This window comes from Miniopterus schreibersii, assembly GCF_964146895.1.
Source record: "Miniopterus schreibersii genome assembly, chromosome: 21".
Taxonomy (NCBI): domain Eukaryota; kingdom Metazoa; phylum Chordata; class Mammalia; order Chiroptera; family Miniopteridae; genus Miniopterus; species Miniopterus schreibersii.
In genome coordinates, this window is record NC_138123.1 from 16,539,498 (window position 1) to 16,560,409 (window position 20,912).

General features: G+C 41.3%; 1 protein-coding gene across 1 annotated transcript in view; it reads left to right on the top strand.

Annotated features, from left to right (window-relative positions):
* Window positions 1-20,912, top strand: part of RYR2 (ryanodine receptor 2) — a 472,766-nt gene that overhangs the window by 300,615 nt on the left and 151,239 nt on the right. Inside the window, exons 41-47 of the mRNA XM_081124070.1 lie at window positions 2,146-2,419; window positions 6,207-6,321; window positions 7,616-7,748; window positions 7,941-8,044; window positions 17,187-17,322; window positions 17,774-17,960; window positions 19,433-19,532. Of these exons, the coding sequence (XP_080980196.1) occupies window positions 2,146-2,419; window positions 6,207-6,321; window positions 7,616-7,748; window positions 7,941-8,044; window positions 17,187-17,322; window positions 17,774-17,960; window positions 19,433-19,532 (1,049 nt within the window). The remainder of the gene's footprint in view (window positions 1-2,145; window positions 2,420-6,206; window positions 6,322-7,615; window positions 7,749-7,940; window positions 8,045-17,186; window positions 17,323-17,773; window positions 17,961-19,432; window positions 19,533-20,912) is intronic.

Genomic DNA, 20,912 nt, shown 5'->3' on the forward strand with positions numbered 1-20,912 from the left:
ACTCAAAATCAGAGTTCAACATTTCTTATAATCACCTTTTGTTATTATCAAGTTTAAGAGTTTGAACTGTAAAAATGACAGCATGCCCTGGCCAGTGTGGCTTAGTGGGTTGAGCATTGTCCCAGGCACCTAGAGGCTGCTGGTTCCTGGTCAGGGCACATGCCTGGGTTGTGGGCTCGATCCCTAGTAGGGGGCATACAGGAGGCAACCGCTCAGTGGTTCTCTCTCATCCATGTTTCTCTTGCTCCCTCTCTTTCTAAAATCAATAAAAACAAAACATTTTACAAAACGGACAGCACGGTGAACACCCAGCACGTCCTCATGGTCCTAGGGAGAGGGGGTTTGACTTCTGGTTTTTCACTGTTACGTTTTCTGGATCACCTTCCCAGAGGGCTCTGAGGTGAAGGAACCAGCCCGCATGGGTATGATACCGGACGCTCAGGTGAAAAGTACGCTGGCTGGGGTACATACAAATCCACAAAATGATGGCAGATGTTTATAGAGACTTTTTAGCAAAATGATCTTTTGTCTGATGGGATTTGATTAGTTATGTAAGTATATATATAGTCAAAGTTCTACGAATGTAATTTCTTGATGGATAAACCACATTTTTAGATGTTTCCCTTTTCTGACCACCAAAATAATATGTCTGTAGATTAAACCCTTTCCTTTCTAGCGGAGGTTTCCCCCTCAACTAAAAATAAATAACATGGTTTCCAGATATGTGGAAGCATACTGGTATTTTATCTGCATTTTGTAATTGTGTTTGGCTAAAATTGGTAGTTTTTCTTGTCCCTTAAATCTATTTTCTTAAACAGATCAAAGCATGCTAAACAGCTTTGTTAAAAAAAAAAAAAATCTGCCAGTGTAGCCCTGGCCGGGTTGGCTCAGTGGTTAGAGCGGCGGCCCAAGCACCAAAGGATTGAGGGTTCGATTCCCAGTCAGGGAATGTACCTGGGTTGCAGCTTTGATCCCCCACCAGTAAGGGGGCAGCCAATCTGTGTGCCTCTCCTCACATGGATGTTTCCCTCTCCCTCCCTCTTTCCCTCCCTCTCTCCCTCCCTCTCTCCCTCCCTTCTTCCCTCCCTCCCTCCTTCCCTCCTTCTCTTTCTAAAACTCATTGGAAAAAATATCCTTGGGTAAGGGTTAACAAAAAACAAACAATAAAAAATCAGCCAGTGTACTGATGATGGGAATTAAGCATCTCACTGTGTATGAATTGGTCACATCCGCCCTGCTTAGCTTTGATAACTGTATTATTTATTTTATGAGGTGTGGAAGGTCTGTTGTTTTTATTTTTATTTTTTAATCCTCAGCCAAGGATATGTTTTTATTGATATTAGAGAGAGGGTGAGGGAGAGGGGGAGAGAGAGAGAGTGGAAGAGAGAGGAACATTGACGTGAGAGAGGAACACCCATCAGTTGCTTCCAGTGTGCGCCTTCGCAGGACAGTGCTCAGACCACTGAGCACACGGGGCAAGGCAAGTTCTGCTGTTTTTAAGGGCCTTATATTACACATCACACAGCAAGTAATCTTCTATGTGTGTAACGATTTTCACGTTAATAATTTCACAACCAAATCCTTTGGAAGATATTTTAAGTGATTATTGGAGGTCTAAATTTCACTATAAATATAATTATATGAGGTCACTACTGCAGATGACTCAGATGAGGAGACAGCTCCTTGAATGCCCACAACTGACCTTTATAAGGACACATGATGTCAGATCTTCTGGGAAGAAAATAGTGGAGCAAAAAAATAAAAGTAAAAGTAATAGAACATTTCATATTGATTGTTGTATGGCTGCAAGCAGTGGTTGAGAAAAAGTGCTTGCAATTTTGAAACAATTAAAATCCTTTCATTATAGGACTATTTCTTGAAGAAAAGTTTGTGCATTTTTATTCTTGCATGTTCAACTCATCTTTATATAGAGAGAGAGAGAGAGGGAGAGAGGGAGGGAAAGAGAGAGATATCAATGCTTATAAATGTTTAAATGAAGTTTATTTTCTTCCAAGAATATTCCTAAGTATTCGTATACAAACATACATAGGAGTTTGGGACTGTGGGATGTGCAGTTGAAGTGCCCATTTTAATCTGCCTTCTCTTATTATTTCCCTCTTTAAAAACACTGAATAATGACCCCAGCCACACTTCAGCAGCTGATTTCCGAGACGATGGTGCGGTGGGCTCAGGAGTCCGTCATCGAGGACCCCGAGCTGGTGCGGGCCATGTTCGTGCTGCTGCACCGGCAGTACGACGGCATCGGGGGCCTGGTGCGGGCTCTGCCGAAGACCTACACCATCAACGCCGTCTCCGTGGAGGACACCATCAGCCTGCTGGCCTCCCTCGGGCAGATCCGCTCTCTGCTGAGCGTCAGGATGGGCAGAGAGGAGGAGAAGCTCATGATTCGTGGATTAGGGTGCGTTTAATCATTACAACCTTTGGTCTGATAGTTTCCTCCTGATTGCTTATCCCAGTACTAGAACAAGTCGGGGCATTAACGAAAATACATTGTCTAGATTGCATGATTATTAAATTAGATTCTTGTTTTTTTAGAGATTATGTTTTAAAGCTAAATAGGAATTTTGGTGAATAATGAAACATTTAATTTTACAACTAGATGCTAAGATGACTCTGATACACAGCAAATATTTTAGTTTGTTTCTTAATTACTCAGTAGTGTATAATCATATCTAAAAATACAGGTTAATAAAGACACTAAAATCCATGGGGAGACAAACACTAGCAACAAACAATAAGGACGTCTGTCTGTATCTTCTGGCCTTTGAAAGGAGAGGGTGAACCAAGAATTCAGTATCATAGGCTACGCTGCATGTAGAGTTGAGGGATAACGTTTATACCCTATGCGTAGTCTAAGGACACCCCCAGCTGAGAAATTAACATGAAAACTGGCCTGGTGATATGCTTTCTCATCTCAGGTTACTCTGAAATCTTCTAAGAAAAAACCTAAATACTACCAAAAATTAGCCCACAATCAAAAACTGCAAAGCACATAGAAAACAATTCACCATAAATAAGGGTCAACAGATAGGATAAATTGTAGAGTTAGAACACCTCCCCCAAGAACTTTAGATAATACAGTACCAGAAAGAGAACATAAAGTTCCTGTACACAAAGGAATAAATGAAATTTCTAAAAATAAGACATGCAAAGTCCAGGAAGGTTTGAAAGAAACCCAAGTAGAACTTCTAGAATAAAAACTATGATAATTGACAGAAAAACAGTTAATTAAATAACAGATTAGATAGAGCTGAAGAAAAATTAATAGATTGGATCGTAGATCTGAGGAAATTACTCAGCGCTGAGAAATGAAAAATACAAAAGAGAAGTTATGAGAAGTAAGGGGTAGTGTGGGAAGGTCCAGCATGTGCAGAGTAGGGTTCTGGGAGACACAGCAGGGAACTAGAGAAGGGGAATATTTGAGGAGCTATGGGCTTGAGGTTTTCAGAATTGATGAAGGTTAGGAATTCACAGGTTTGTAAAGCACAATTGTTCCGCATCTACAGCTGCATGTAATGTAGCATAAAACCAGTGTTTTGTAGGCTATTTTAGAAGAAAGCAGAGAGGAAAGCCAGAATTCTTGGAAAGGAATGATATTTAGGATTCTCAATAGCAGTACTGGGGAACATGACTCAGTGCAGGATCTGTTAGCAACTGAGAATCCCACCCAGTGTGGATTTCGAGATGAAAATTTACACCCATTTTCAAGAGTGAGAGAAGAATAAAGATATTTCAGAATACCCACCTGCAACCCCTCATTGAAAGACTTTAAAGCAGTAGCAGGGAACATCTGGCTCTTGGGCATTATAGAGCCCACAGAATCATTTGGTCTGGCCCTGCCAAGGCAACAGGTGGGACTCGAAATTCAATAAATCTAGGAGCTCTTTTCATAGCTAATTTTTAAGTTGATAATTTTGTATGGTTGCAAATGATGTTATAAATAGCCAAATGGCCCTTGGCAGAAAAAAGGTTCCCCACTCCTGTTCTAAAGACTGTAAATTTGAGAAAAGAAAACGGCATTCAGAGAGAAGGAGTGGGAGGCAGTGTGTTAGGGAGTATGTTACTGGTGTGTACAGGCATGTCTGAGCAGTCAATAATTTGTATAACTTGGAGATATGAAAATAAGAAACTTAAATACCAGAGAAAAATGAAAGCTGAAATAAAGCTATATGGTGTTCACAAGAAAAATACTTACACATAAGAATGTAGAAGTTGGGAAAATAGAGTGTTGAAAAGTGATGTAGAAGACAAATATTTAGTTAAAAAAAAAAAAGCTAATCCAGCTATATAAATATCAGATAAAAGAGACAATGAACGTGACTACTGACATGGATAAGGTAGAATGCAGAAAGTAATAAAAGGATTTAAAGAAACCTAAAGCTGGTTCTTTGAAAAAAACAAATGAAATATAGAATAGTCAGTTTTTTCCTTTGGCAAAACTAAAAAACAGTTGTGAGGAAGAGAAAGTATGGAAAGATTCAGGTTGTATGATATAATTTATATACATTTTAGATTCATAAAACAGTCCTATATATTGCCTTTGGGCCTATTAACTATTTGAAATCATAAAACTAAACTAGAAGGTTATATTCCAATATTGTTACAGTGGTTGCACACTAAAAATAAATATACTAACTGCACAAAGAGGGAGCACAGAAAAGCCTGAACAACACAGGCAAATGTTAAGGTCTTTATTTATAACTGGATGAGCATGAGTCTTTTTGTTTAATACCTTGTCTAACCTGAGGGGCCTTCTCATAAAGTAATCTTAATTCACCAGTCAGTGCAAAAGGAAGAAGTCCAGGGTGGCAAGCACTCCCTTCCTCAAATGAATATAAACGTTTCTTTCTGTGAAACTGGAACTGTCCCTCAATAGGACGCACATAGTAAGTGAGGGCCTGCCTACTTGGCAGTAGAGTTATAAATCCATTTAATTGACCTAGAACAAAGGCAAACGATTTCTCAGTTAAATACTTTTCAAAGTTAGGTCCTACCAAGAACTTGAACTGACGAGAGAACGGGCCTCATGATTGTTCCTGGGATTTGGAAGCTGAGGTTCTTGCTGAACATGCCCTGATGTGAAGGGATAAGGCCTTTCATGACCTTATTTTTCCTTTGAGAAACATCAGCTACCTCAGACCTGGGCTGCCAGTCATTTTTCTGAGTTGTGCTGTCTTAAAGCTTTCTGTATTAACACAAAACTAAACTAAATTAAAAGTGAAAAACTAAACCTAAAAGTAAAGGAGGAGGAGAACTATAGAAGAATTTTATATTCCATCTTCCCCATGTAGCCAGAAAGTTAGCATGTGACTAAATGAATGGGTGATGAGTTCATTCAGGAAATCAGATTGGAGGCCAGGTTTAAGTGTAAGTTTGCTTGCAGCCAGCACATCATTTTTGTCTATAGCTCTGACAGGAAAGTGTTCTGTAGAGAAAACTCTCACATTGATTTGATTTATGTTAAAAGTTAGAGGAGCTCTTCAATTGCAGAGACTGCTCAATGTTAGGATCATCACAAGTGCCTGCACATGCATATTGTAATATTACTGATGCAGTGACACTAAGAAGGAGCATTTTAGGAGCCATTCGCTGCTGTTTCTTTTCATTGGATGTCCCTTTCAATGAGTTAGATTACTTGTGCCCGGACTTCATGTGTATCCAGTTTCTCTTGGAGAATATGTATCTTTTAAAAGCATTTCATCAGAATAACATAAATGTAACAAGAAATAACACTTTATTATTAAACATACAAATACTGAACATGGTACTAAAAATGGTACTAAAATAGCAAATATACTTCTATATCAATATTTATACAAGAACTTTCCTATAAACGTGGAAATGATTCATTTCTATACAAAAGAAGGTTGAACATGTTTGGATAGACATTAAATTAGGAGTCATAAGTGTCCAAAACTGTATTTAATATTAGTGAATGTTTACATATTTGGTACATTTCTTGTTATTGAAAAGAATAGACAACTTGAATACTGTTTTTGGTAGGCTACCAGTAGTTTTGAGGAAAACTCAATTAATTGTACTTATGAGCTTTTGTGGCTTAACTGTGATGGCTCTTCTGTACATGCCAGTAATTTCTTCCAAAAGGTTGGTGAGGTTTCAGGTAAATGGTTATTGAAATTTTGCTCTGACCTCTGTCTGCCCTCCATGCCTGTGCTCCTTCATAGGGACATCATGAATAATAAAGTGTTTTACCAGCACCCGAACCTCATGAGGGCACTGGGGATGCACGAGACAGTGATGGAGGTCATGGTGAACGTGCTCAGCGGTGGGGAGTCCAAGGTACAGGAAAGCTTTTGGCTCTCGGGGCGGGTTCATTGCAGCCTCCTTGAGAACCTGCATTTCTGACATCCTCCCAAGAGGGCTGCTTCGAAAGACATCTCTTGGAAAAAAACAAACAAAACCGTACTGACTGAGAGTTGGATATACAACTAGTGTTTTTCTTTAACATCTATAACAGTGTTTATACTATGCTATGTTATCTGCTGTATCCTAAATTATTGTCATTTAGGGGATGTTTAGAAACTTTAAAAATTAATACTGTACTATTTTATTGAATTATAAGTCAGTTCTCTTCACATTACACGCCCACAACACAGACATGTCTTTCAGACCCAGCATTGCCCTTGACGACAGGTGGCTGTGCTAAATTCCCCATCCAGACCAAGACTTGAGAGTGATGCTCTGGAGTATTTGTTGTAAGACTCTAAAGTGAATTGTTAAGGGATTAAAATGTAAAATAAAGTTCTTTAGAACCAAATGAATAGAGTCATATAACAAGTACCTTCATATAAATCAGTATAATTTCATAACATCTGATTAGAAAAATATATTTCAATATTTTTTGAAATTTTACGATGTATTTTTCAAAATATGGACATGAGTCCATACTGCTCATGTTCAGTCTACCAGTTAGACAGACTTACAAATATATTTATAAAATGCTGTGCTGAAGAAGGACTCTAGGCATCACCTGAGCTCCCTGGAACAGGGTCTGGCTCTCAAGGGACATGTGATTGATGGGGCCCAGCTTCTGGTCAGGGTCTCGTTATAGCAGGGGAGTCATGCAAATCAGGGAGATTATGAATGCCTGGATTCTTGATAATACTGAGAGTAAAAATCTATGGTTCTAAATATTACACTGGGCGTTTTTCACAAACCGTCTCATTGACACCCCCCTTTCTTACCTAAAGTGAGGAGTATTATGCATCTTACGTTGGTTTAACAGAACAGAATCAGTGAGATGCACACTTTCCCGAGGAAGCACAGCTGCTCTAGTGGTCAGGAATCACACCTGAGCCACCTGACTCCTACCCTGCCTCATGCCTCCTCCGGTTCAGGGCTGTAGATTGATTTCAGATCAGGCCATTGATAGTAATGAGTTTCCAACTTGAGTTCCAGGCTTGACTTTCTGGCTCAGGGACAGGTGAGTCAGAGTCCGGAATTGGAAAGGACTTTGGGTCTAGGCTCGGCAAAAAGGGGCATACCTGGGTTGACAACATGACTGGGACTGAACTTCTGAACTCAGTTTTATAAAGATAATTTGCTTTCAACTAATTAAATGCTCTCTATATAGGAGATCACTTTCCCCAAGATGGTGGCCAACTGTTGCCGTTTTCTCTGTTACTTCTGTCGTATAAGTCGGCAGAATCAAAAGGCTATGTTTGATCATCTCAGTTATTTATTGGAAAACAGCAGTGTTGGTCTAGGTGAGTAAATGTTTGACTTTTATTTAATTTTATGATAAAAATAATACACATATTGCAATGTAGTGTAAATTAATTCAGAGTAGTGCAATATGTGTTGACTTAGAAATTAAATTTTAAGTGAAAGTGTGTTCTACATGGAATGCATGTTTGCAGCTCAATGAAGTTTTGTTTGATCTTTGTTTGGATTAACAGCCTCGCCAGCTATGAGAGGCTCGACGCCACTGGATGTGGCAGCAGCCTCGGTGATGGACAACAACGAACTCGCCTTAGCTCTGCGGGAGCCAGATCTGGAAAAGGTAAGCCCCTTCCTGCCACCACGTCCATGTCAGTTCTGCTTGCTCATAACTGTCTCTTAAGGTTATGTAAATACAACTATAATTTAGTTATAATTATGCCACTATAATTATACATAAATGTTACATATATAATATTATAGTTATATAGAACAGATATTTGAGATAAGTTACTTCCTTTAACCACATGCATTTTGCTCTAAAAAGAATCACCTTACTGTCTCTTTTCCTGTGTGTTTTTGTCCTTTCCTGATATCTGCTGTCACATTTGTTTTAATCACACAGTTTCAGGTTTTTTTAAATGTCAGAGACTGAGTTATGAAGCTGGAGGGGAGGGTCATTTTATCCCCTTGTGCCTGAGAAGCGCCTGTTTTCCTGTGCAGTGCTCTCCCTCCACACAGCCAAACCCTGGTCTGTTTTAGCCTGATGGACCCTGCTGGCCTCATTGTGATGACTCCCTGAGACTCTCCCCCACCATGGCTCTGCGAATCCCAGGCAGGTGGCAGCTGGCCTTGGTGTATCCTGAGACTTTTGCTGAACGGCCTCAGACCGAGCACTGGCAGAAAATTTAAATCTCTATCAACCTGGTGAAAACCACTGGCCCCTACCTGGTGATTCACTGAGAACCTACCTCATGCAATTTGCCTACTGCCAGAGCCTCTTACAGTGACTGAGTCTAACAGGCAACTGGTGGGTGGAGGCAGGAGGAGGTGAATCTCAGGATGCCTTGGACCTTTTGCTCACCTGCCCCCAGGCTCAGTAGTGGTAGAAGCCAGTCTTTGTGTGCAGCTTGGACCTTCCCATGCACACCCAGGCCCAGCAACGGCAACCACAAACTGTGGGTTTCTTCTTTGCTCCAGACAGGTAGCCCAGGGTCAGTTATAAGCAGCGCCTGACATTGACCTACACCAGTCCCTCCCAAGAGGCCTTAGAACCAACACACCTGGTGGCGGGCTTCAGACAACCTCAGAGCAGGATCGAATTAGCTCCACAAGTGGCATGCTGTGGAGATCTCGGTAGGCACCAGACCCTGCTGGTGTGAATTCTGCTTCGTGGTGTCAGATCCCACATAGCAGCTTGTATACTGTGGTCGGGATCAGTTCTCATAGTCAGCCAGTCTGAGGGTCAACCCCACCCAGGAACAGGCCAACAGCAGTTAAGACTCAACTACAACAGGAGAGCACACATAACCCACATGAGGGATACTCCTAGAATACCTAGCTCAAGTTATCAGGGAGACTGTGCTACTGAGCCCCACAGGATACCTGCTATATAAGGCCACCATACCAAAACTGGAAGACAGTGCAGATCTGCCTAGTACAGAGAGATACATGCCCCAAATGAAAGAACAGGAGAAATCCCCAGAAAAAGAACCAAGTGAAATAGAGGCAAACAAACTGCCAGATACAGAGTTGAAAACAATGGTTATAATTATGCTCAAGGAATTTAGGGGAAGAATGAATAAACTCAGTGAGAAGTTAAAGAGATAGCAAGCATAAAGAAAGACATAGAAATCATAAAAAAAAAAAGTCAGAAATGAAGAATACACTAGAAGGAATAAACAGCAGGTTCAATGAAGCAGAGGATTGAATCAGCGATTTGGAAGACAAGGGAGCAGAAAACTTACCCAAGCAGAGCAGCAAAAGAAATAAAGAATTTTCAAAAATGAGTATAGTCTAAGGGACCTCTGGGAAGACATGAAGTGTAGCAACATCTACATCATAAGGAACTAGAAGGAGAAGAGAGAGACCAAGGGATTGAGAACCTATTTAAAGAAATAATGACTGAAAACTTCCATAGCCTGGTGACAGAAAAAGACATGCAAGTCCAAAAAGTATAGAGAGTCGCAAATAAGATGAACCCACAGAGGCCCAAACCAAGACACATCATAATTAAAATGGCAAAGGTTAAAGACAAAGAATCTTAAGAGCAGCCAGAAAAAGATAATTACCGACAAGGAAATTCTTATAATACTGTCAGCTGATTTCTCAACAGAAATGTTTCAGGCCAAAAGGGATTAGCCCAAAATATTCAGTGATAAAAAACAGAGCTATAACCAAGACTACTCCGCACAGCAAGGCTATCATTGAGAAGTAAAGGAGAAATACCAAGACAAGGAAAAGCTAAAGGAATTTATCACCAACAAACAAGTATTATACGAAGTGTTAAAGGGACTTTTTTAAGAAGAAGAAAGAAAAAGGGAACATTTTATAAAGAATAAAGTGGCAATAAATACATACCTATCAATATTCACTTTAAATTTAAATGGAGTAAATGCTTCAGTCGAAATACATAGGGTAGTGGAATGGATAAGAAAACAAGACCCATATATATGCTGTGTACAAAAGACCTACCTCAGAACAAAAGACACACAGAGACTGAAAATTAAGAGATGGAAAAAGATATTCCATGCAAATGGAAACAAAAGAAAAAAGCCAGGGTAGCAATACTTGTACCAGATCAAAGAGACTTTAAAACAAAGGCTATAATAAGAAACAAAGAAGGACATTACATAATGATAAAGTTATCAATCTAACAAGAGGAAATAACCCTTGTAAACATTTATGTACTGAACATAGGAGCACTTAAATGTATAAAGCAAATCTTGATGGACATAAAGGGAGAGATAATAGTAATACAGTCACAGTAGGGGACTTTAACACTCAATTGACATCAATGGATAGATCTTCCAGAAAAAAGTTAAAGAAATAGTGGCCTTAAATTACACATTAGACCAGATGGAGTTGATATTTTGAGAGACTTAACACCTCCAAACTGTAGGATATACAGGTTTTTTAAGTGCACGTGGAACATTTTCCATGACACACCACATCTTAGGCTATGAAACAAGCCTCATAAATTTAAGGAGATTGAAATAATTTCGAGTATCTTCTTTGACCATAATGGTATGAAACTAGAAATTGGTTATAAGAAAAAAAACTGAAGAACACTCGAATACATGGAAGCTAAATAACATGTTATTAAATGGGTTAATACTGAGATCAAGGAAGAAATCAAAAGATACCTTGAGCCCTGGCTAGTTTGGCTCAGTGGTTAGAGCATCAGCCCATGGACTGAAGAGTCTTGGATTGTATTCTGGTCAAGGGCACGAGCCTCGGTTGAGGGCTCGATCCCCAGCCCTGGTTGTGGTGCATGTGGGAGGCAACCAGTCGGTGTGTCTCTCACATTGATGTTTCTCTCTCACTCTCTTTCTCTCTCTCCCTTCCACATACCCTGAAAAGCAATGGGAAAAAAGTATTCTCCAGTGAGGATTAAAAAAAAATTTTTAAAAAGATACCTTGAGACAAATGAAAATGAAAACACAAAAATCCAAAGTCTGTATGGTACACAGCCAAAGCAGTTCTAAGAGGGCAATTCATAGCAATACAGGCCTGCCTCAAGAAACAAGAAAAAATCTCAAGTAAACAATCTCACCTTATACCTAATGCAACTAGAAAAAGAACAATGAGCAAAGCCCAAGTAGAGGAGAAGGAAGGAAATAATAAAGATCAGAGTGGAAATAAACAAAACAGAACCTTAAAAAAAAAATACAAAAGATCAGTGAAACCAAGAACTGATTCTTTGAAAAGATCAACAAACAACATTGATAAAACTTTAACCACACTCATCACGAAAAAGAGAGCGGACCCAAATTAGTATAGTCAGAGATAAAAGAGAGTAACAACTTATGCCACAGAAATACAAAGGATTATAAGAAAACATGACAAACAATTACATACCAAAAAATTGGACAATCTGGAAGAAATGGATAAATTCCTAGACACATACAAGCTCCCAAGATTGAATCAATAGGAAATAAAATTTGAGCAGATCAATTGCAACCAATGGAATCGAGGCAATAATAAAAATACTCCCAACAAAAAAGAGTCTGGGATGGCTTCACAGGTGAATATTACCAAACATTTAAAGAACTAACTCCTATCTTAAACTCCTATCTTTCTCCTATTCCTAAAAAAATTCAAGAGAAGGGATGACTCCCAGCCCAGTATTGTCCTGAATCCAAAGCCAGACAAAGACACTATAAAGAAAGACAATTACAGGCCAATATCCCTGATGAAAATAGATGCAGAAGTCCTCAACAAAATATTAGCAAACTAAATTCAGCAACACATTAAAAGGATCATACACCATGATCAAGTGGGATTTATTCCTGGAATGCGAGTTTGGTACAATATCCACAAATCAATTACCGTGATACTCCACATAAACAACAAAATGAAGGACAAAAGTCATACGATCACATCAGTAGACGCAGAAAAAGCATTTGACAAAATCCAGCACCCATTTCTGATAAAAACTCTCAGCAAATTAGGACTAGAGGGAACATACCTCAACATAATAAAGATCATGTATGACAAACCCACAGCGAACATCTTACTCACCAGGAAAAAACAAGAAGCATTTCCCTTAAGATCAGGAACAAGACGGGTGTCCACTTTCACCTCTCTGAGTCAGCATCGTCCTGGAAGCCGTAGCCACAGCTGTCAGACAGGAGAAAGAGTAAAAGGCATTTGCACATGATATGATACTGTATGTGGAGGAGCCTAAAGATTTGGCAACAAAACTACTATAACTGATAAATGAATTCAGTAAGGTAGCAGGATAGAAAATAAATATTCAGAAATTGGTTGCGTTCTTATACACCAATAATAAGCTATCAGAAAGGGAAACTAAGACAGTCCCATTTACAATTACATCAAATAAATAAAACACCTAGGAAATAATTTAACCAAGGAGGTAAAAGGCCTGTACTTGGAAAACTATAAATCATTAAAAAAAGAAATCAAAGAAGACTATTAAATGGAAGCATATACCCTGTTCATGGATAGTAAAAATTAACATCATTAAAATGTCCATACTACCCAAAGCAGTCTTTACATCTGGTGTAAGTCCTATCAAAATACCAGTGGCATTTTTCACAGAACTAGAATAAATAATCCAAAACTTTGTATGGAAACACGAGACCTCGAATAGTGGCAGCTATCTTGAAAAGAAGAACAACGGGAGATATCACACTACCTGATTTCAAATTACACTACAAGGGTATTGTAATCAAAACAGCATGGTACTAGCATAAAAACGTACAAGTAGATCAATGGAATAAAATAGTCCAGAAATAAACCTACACTTACATGATCAATTAATGTATAACAAAGGAGGCAAGAACATACAGTGGGGTAAAGACAGACTATTTAATAAATGGTGTTGGGAAAATTGGGCAGATACATGCAAAAAAAACGAAACTAGACCAGCAACTTACACCACACACAAGAAAAAACTCAGAATGGATAAAAGACTTAAATATAAGACCTGAAATCATAAAACTCCTAGAAGAAAACAGGCAGTAAAATCTTGGACATTTCTCGTAACAATGTATTTTTTTATATACTTCCTCAGGTAAGGTAAACAAACAAAATAAACAAATTGGACTATATCAAACTAAAAAGTTTTTGCACAGCGAGGAAAACCATCAACAAAATAAGACAACCTACTGACTGGGAGAACATGCTCACCAATGATACATCTGATAAGAGGTTAATATCCAAAATTTATAAAGAACTCAGGCAGCGCAACACTGGAGAAACAAACAGCCAATTAAAAAGTGCACAGAGGACCTGAATAGACACTTCTCCAAAGAGGACATGCAGAGGCCAGTAGACATGTGAAAGATGCTCAGTGTCACTAATCATCAGAGAAATGCAAATCAGAAGCACGAGTTATCACCTCACAGCTGTTAGAAAAGCTGTCAATGATAAACCAACACCCAGCAGGGGCTGGCGAGGGTGTGGAGAAAAGGAAAGCCTCATGCACCTTTGGTGGGAATGTAGACCGGGGCAGCCACTGTGGAAAACAGTATGGAGGTTCCTCAAAAAATTAAAAATGGAGCAGCCTTAGGACCGAGTGTTTCCACAAGTGGATATATATCTGAAGAAACCCAAAACACTCATTCAAAAAATATATCCACCCACATATTCAGTGGAGCATTATTTACATTAGCTTTTACAAATACTTACATTCTGTTTACAAATATAAAAGCACCCAAATGTCCATCAATATATGAGTGGATAAAAAAGCAGTGGTGCACATATATAAAATGGAATATTCCTTGGCTACAAAAAAGAACAAAATCTTACCATTTGTGACAACATTGATGGTCCAAGAGGGTGTTATGCTAAGTGAAATAAGCCAGACAAAGACAAATACCATGTGATTTCATATATGTGTGGAATCTAAAGAACAAAATAAAAAAGCAAAGAAAATATAAGTAGACTTATAGATACAGAGAACAAACTGATGAAGGCCAGAGGAGAGGAGTGTTGGGGGATTAAGAAGTACTGATTGTTACAAAAACAGTCACGAGGCTGTAAGGGAAAGCATAAGGAGCATCGTTAACAACACTGCAGTACCTGTCTGTGGTGCCAGGTGGGCACTTGAGTTATTGGGGGGGACACTTTGGATGTCTCTGCTGTGCTATATGCCTGAAACTAACACAAAAAAGTGTTGAATGCAACATAAAATCTAAAACATATAGAAAATAAAATATCAGTTTAACACCTCATACATACATTTTATATTATACTGAAGTTTATATATTATAGTTTAAGGCATCAGTGATATACTAAGTCCACGCACTCTCAGCACACTAAGCCACATGCATGTTTGCCAGGATGTAGGTAAATTTCCCCCATATTTTAATTGCAGTTGCATTCTGAGTGCTCCTCCAGATCCCTCCTTTGCTTCCTGCATCACAGTGAGGGTAAGACTCTTAAGGGACCATATTAATTTCCTGCCAGAACTCCTTAAAGACTTCCTGCCTCACTTCCGGCAAAAGTAAAGGCATGGCGCCAGCCTCGCGTCACTCCTGCCGCCCTGCGTCTCCGTGTGCTCCAGCCACACTGCACCCTGCTGTCCTGGAACCTGCCGAGTGCGCTCCTGCCTCAGGGCCTTTGTACCTGCCGTTTCCTCAGCCTGCAGTTTTCTTCTGCCAGATGTCCTCATGACTTCTTTCCAGACATCCTTCCAGCCACTGTCCCACGTCCCTTCTTTCCAGCTTTTCCACATTCACACCATTGAAAATTGAAGCCTCTTCTTGCTTCCTAAAGCTCTTCCTGTCGTCTTGACTGCGTTGTGTTCTACAGTTGAAAAAACATGAATCTGTATCTTATATGCATAAAATACATTTTTATTTATATCAATATAGTTTAAGATTATATTTTAAAATACATGTATTTTATAGATCTATATATTTATTTATTTAAAAACTCTATTCCCTGCCTTAACGCTCAGCGGGAGTTGGGTTTTTTCCTATGCCGTCCGCTGCTCTGTCCCATCTGAGAGGACAGCACTGGCTCTGGGTCGATGCTCAGTGCACAGCTGTCGAAGGCACAAAAAGGTGGATCTTCCCCAACCCTCTGATGTGCCACTCAAGGGGCATGAAGCTCTGCGTCTCTGACTCACCTTGGGAGAATCTTCTCCCGTGTGTAATTTAAAGTCTTTCTCTACACGCTGATTAAGACGGCAAATGTTAAAGAGGTTGATGAAGCCAAGTGGTGAGGGTGTGGAGCAGCGAGACCGCCACCTGCTGCTTTTGGGAGGAGAAGTGGCAGAGTCGTCTTTTCACTCCTGTGAGTCACTCAGTAGAAATAAAGTGTATGTCCACACACAAATATGTTCATCCAGCTCCAACTGGAGATGCTCGATGTCCGTCAGCTGGCGAATGGACGCTGGGGTCTGGGGTGGTGCGTGTCCAGCGGGCCGCTGGGAGGCAGTGAACAGGGTGGAGGACTGGCACTGCCTCCGCGGGAATGGGTCTCACCCCTTCTGAGTGCGAGCAGCCAGGCGCAGGCAGACCCGTGGATGGCACATGCATGTGTCTTGTAGGACGTGCAAGCTGATGGATTGTGACAGAAGGCAGGTGGTCCAGGCCCAGCATGTGGGGAAGGGACCTGAGGCGCAGTGGAAACATGTTTTCACAGATGTATAAGTCTCAAAGCTCATTGAACTTATACTTTAAATAGATGAGTTTATTGTACATAAATTACACCTTGATAGAGTTGATAGAGGATATCGTTAGCTGTATCACTTATTTTTTTCTGAAACTGAGTTAGCCTGAGCCTCATGTAATTCATTTGGTAAGTTGATCCTCTGACTATCTTCTACCATTGATGTGATTGCTTTAGGGGGTTCTTTGAAAACTAGATCAGTTATGAAATATTGTAGAGGACCAACGGTCATATAAAAATAATATTTTAAAAGGCTAAGCTAAGCAGAAATTTTGATGTGTTAATTTCAACAATATTAAGAGGTAGGTAGTAGTGTTCCAAATTTTATAGACAGTTGAGTGACTTGCCCTAGCTGGTTTGACTCAGTGGTTAGAGCATCAGCCTGCAGACTGAAGGGTCCCGGGTTCATTTCTGGCCAAGGGCAAGTACCTCGGCTGCAGGCTCCATCCCTGGCCCTGGTCGGGGTGCATGGGGGAGGCAACCGGTCGATGTGTCTCTCACATTGATGCTTCTCCCTCTCTCTCTCTCTCTCTTCCTTCCACGCTCTCTGAAAAGCAGTGGAAAAAATATCCTCAGGGGAGGATTAAACAAAAAGTTGAGTAACTTGCTCAAAATAATGCAGTAAGTGACCTGGGTCAGGTGCGAAGTGTGAAGCCAAGGACTCTGGACTCCAGCTGAGTTTTCCACTTCTCTGTGGGTGTTACACACTCCCCTCTTCCCCATTACGTTGAATGTAATTCACTTGAAAATATCTTTGTATCTTAGAAGGATCTTTCAATATCTCAGATGGGCCAGAGATCATTAGATATTTCAGAAGTTTATCAAATATTATTGTTTTTATAGGTAAAAGTCATGAATTAAATGATGTGAAATTTAGGAATTTTTTTTCATAGAGTTGGTTCATAAATATAGTAGCATTTTGTTATAATTTTTGAATATCTCTTCATTCTAAGGTTTTGCTAAGTAGAGTTCAGGTGATCATCACGAGATTAAAAGGAACTTTCAAAGCTGCATCTGTTGCAAACCACCCTTGGACATTGTCTCTCACCATGTCTAGTGTAAGCATCTGACATCTGAGTTGTCACCCAAGGGTCACGCTTTTGCTCCTGTCCTGTTCACAGGTTGTTCGATATTTGGCTGGCTGTGGACTGCAGAGCTGCCAGATGCTGGTGGCCAAGGGGTACCCAGACATCGGGTGGAACCCAGTGGAAGGGGAGAGATATCTCGACTTTCTCCGATTTGCTGTCTTCTGTAATGGTAGGACTGTGGCTTGTGGGGTCCTCTTTGGTCATTGTTAAAGCTGCATAAAAATAGTTAAATAAAATAATGGTACATCCCAGCATTTTCATGGAGGAAGTAAATATTAGGAAAGAAATAGATTATTTTGTAATCTGTTTTCTACAGTAACAATTTGTTGTATATTTGTTTTGATAGTGATGCTGTACTTCATTATTAAATTTAAAAATTTACATACTTACATTCTTATAAATTTTGGTAATTGGATTCTAATAGTGCCTAGAACTGTGGTTTTGAATTGTGAATTACACATTGACAAGTGAACAGTCTGTGCCTTCATTATGCTTTTCTTTACTCTGAAAATTTTAAGTGCAAGAACAGAACATGACAGTCTTACACACCATGTTCGTTGGATGTTGTTATTTCTCCCTAAGTATAATTGAATTAATGCAACACTCTTGCTTGTGCCCAGGGGAGAGCGTGGAGGAGAATGCCAATGTGGTGGTGCGGCTGCTCATCCGCAGGCCCGAGTGCTTCGGGCCCGCGCTGCGGGGCGAGGGCGGCAACGGGCTCCTCGCAGCCATGGAGGAGGCCATCAAGATAGCCGAGGACCCCAGTCGGGACGGCCCCTCCCCGACCAGCGGCTCCAGCAAGACCCCGTAGGTCTCACACACACACTCTCAAGAGTAAATTGTGCTGCTTGACCTGAAATTGTACAAAACATAATCTGCAGTCTGTCAATTGCAATGTAACTCATGACGTCCTCCCTTGAAAAGCAAATGTGTTGGATGTGGAAGAACTGGGAGCTGGATGGGATTTGCCTCTGGAACAGGCTGAATAGAGGGACCCGAGGAAGACCAAGTGGCTCTAGAAGAGAAGTTCAGGCTGTGGGAGGTTGTACTTGGTGACCTCTCCCAGGGGCTCTGTAATTTACTAATTACACATGATGAAACTGGGGGAGAGTTTAGTGGGAAACTAGCTAGAATGGGTTTTCATGAAGGAACCTTTAGCAAGAGAATGGGGGACTTGGTCCAAAAGAGGGGGTGTCGTCCTACTGGGAGTGAGATGCTGGGTCAGAGCCCTGGTGGTGGTGGGGAGGCAGTAACACCTCACATTTGCCCAGATATTTGCAATTTGTTAATACTTGGTTTCAGCAATGGACTTGAATTAGGCTAGCCTGCTTCTCCTGTCTTTTTAATGTGGGATGTGATGGGCCTGCCAGGGCTCATGCCTCCCCACTCCTGGCCTTACTGGTACAGAAACGACACAGGGCCTGTTGGGGCAAAGTTCAAGCACAGACATGGTCCAACCCTGTTGCATGGACAGCCCTGCACAGAGCTCTGTCCACACCAGGCCAAGGCTCCAGACCGGGATATTGTGTATTTATCAGTCAGCCACAGGGCAATAGGGAGCCCTCAGTGTCTTTAATCCATAGAAAATATACCAAGAGACTGGGCCCCGACCACAGCAGCAGGTGTGCCCTGAGGGCCCTGGGAACGGCCTTGCTCTGAGTCTGGCCGAGGCAGCTGACTGCTGAGCCCCCACAGGGGCATGGCACCCTCTCCCAGGGCCGTCCAGGTCCGCCTCTCAGTGAGTCATGGAGTAGTTATGTTTTCCTCACAGGTGGGGTAGGGGATGTGCAGATTATTGGGAGTGGGCTGGGTAGGAAATGAGTGATGAAATCACATTTGTGAAGTTCTTACTCTGGGAAACTGCTGCATGCCCTGTATGTGGGACCTTCTAGGGCAGACCTTTCTCACCCTTTCTCTAAACCCATCTAGTCACAAAGTGTTACAAACTTACCAAGTCCTGCCATCAGTCACTTCCCTTGGTAATAAGCTATCTGCCACTACAAGTGAGCAGAATCATCACATTAGCAATTCGTTTTTTCCTCTGGAAAGGATCTTAATATTCAGGTTCCCGGTGTGTGTTCTTGGTGATAGAATCTCGAATCTGGTCCTTCACCCATTGTCATTTTGCTTTAAAATGTCCAGCTATAAATTCAACACAGACAGAAGCATCAGAAAGAATTACCTAGGGGTCCCTGTCCCCTGAGAATGTGTAACACACCAGAAATGCCCCTTCATGGTCTGTTTGCCTTGCTTTCTGTTTCTCTGGGGTGACGTGAAAGTGACACGGAGGAGGAGGACACCATCCACATGGGGAACGCCATCATGACCTTCTACGCCGCGCTCATCGACCTGCTGGGGCGCTGCGCCCCCGAGATGCACGTAAGTCCCCTGGCTCCTCTGTGGAGACGCCAGAGCTGCGAGGGGTCCCCAGCCCCGGAGCAGTGCCCCTCGTGCTCCCTGAGGATGACATGGAGCCTCGTGGCCGAATGAGAGTTTGCGCAGCTGGAAATGTCTTGTCGGCTGTAAACTTTAGCAAGGAGACTTCAGTACGAGTCAGTAGTAGTAGAATAGTCAGGTCTGACGGGCCTCTGACGCTCACCTGGGCCCCTCACTTGAGGAAGAAAAGAGCGTTTCCCTACGCGATCTCCTCTCCCATTTCAGCGCGTGCAGAAGGCGGCCCCTCCTGCCATTCCCTTGTACAGTATTTAGTCCCCGCGAGCAGCTGCTCCGCGCTGTCCCCTCCTTTAGGGGAAAGTGTGGTGGGGCAGGTTGTGGGGAGGAAAGAGCTATTCAGACCTGATCGATTAGTGTTTTCTGGACTTTTTAGCCAAGATGAAATTAAAGCTTCATGGAATAATACTTAGCTTTTACTCTGTAATATGTTCTGACATTTTCTTCTTTATTTTCCAGTGTATTCTCTTTTATTCTATTATAGTCATTTAAGAAATGCTTGCCAGGGCCCATAAAATTAGCCTCATTACCCACTAATGGGAAACCACACGGGTATGAAACACATGGACCAGCTAGGGTAGAAGGTAACAGCTTCCAGGTGGGTCTGAGCAGGGTGTGGCTGTGCTAGCAGATCACCTCTCTCCCCCACCCTGACATCTGTGAGGGGTTTTTGTTTGTTTACTAGGTGTTTTTTGGGGGAAGGGGTCTTTTTCTCTCTCACATTCATTAGTTAAAACTTTCATGATTGATTTAATTTTTTGTTGTGAACAGAGAGGTGTCACAGGATGGAGAAACGTCAGCATATTAGAAAACCTAGTGTCTGATTTTTGTGAAAACTTAACTTGCTGCTGATGAGATTTAATCATACAAATGGATTTTAAAAAATGTTTGCTGGGAGTGATTGCGAACACAAAAGCTTTATGATCACAATATTTATTCATTTTGCTCTGAAAGTGAAAGATTGAGTAACCAAGAAAGAAATTAGGCTAATAAATAGAAGCCTTTTGTTCTGTTAGATTAAGGGGGAAATATAAGTGGCTTAATAAGGGACCAAAGGTGTCACTTCTGAACTGTGTTCATCTCAGTACCTGTGGTTTGAGGACCTCCTGTGTGTCAGACCCTGTACCTGTTTCACCCCGTGGTGAAGGACACAGATGCCAACCTCGCTCTGAAGCCTGCCTTCTGTCCCAGGGACCGGCTGCCTTCTGTCCCAGGGTCTGGCTACCGTCTGTCCCAGGGACTGGCTGTCGCTCTTGACTGTATCAGTCATGCCATCATAGGTACTTCGTTAGCTAGCCAGGGATGGTC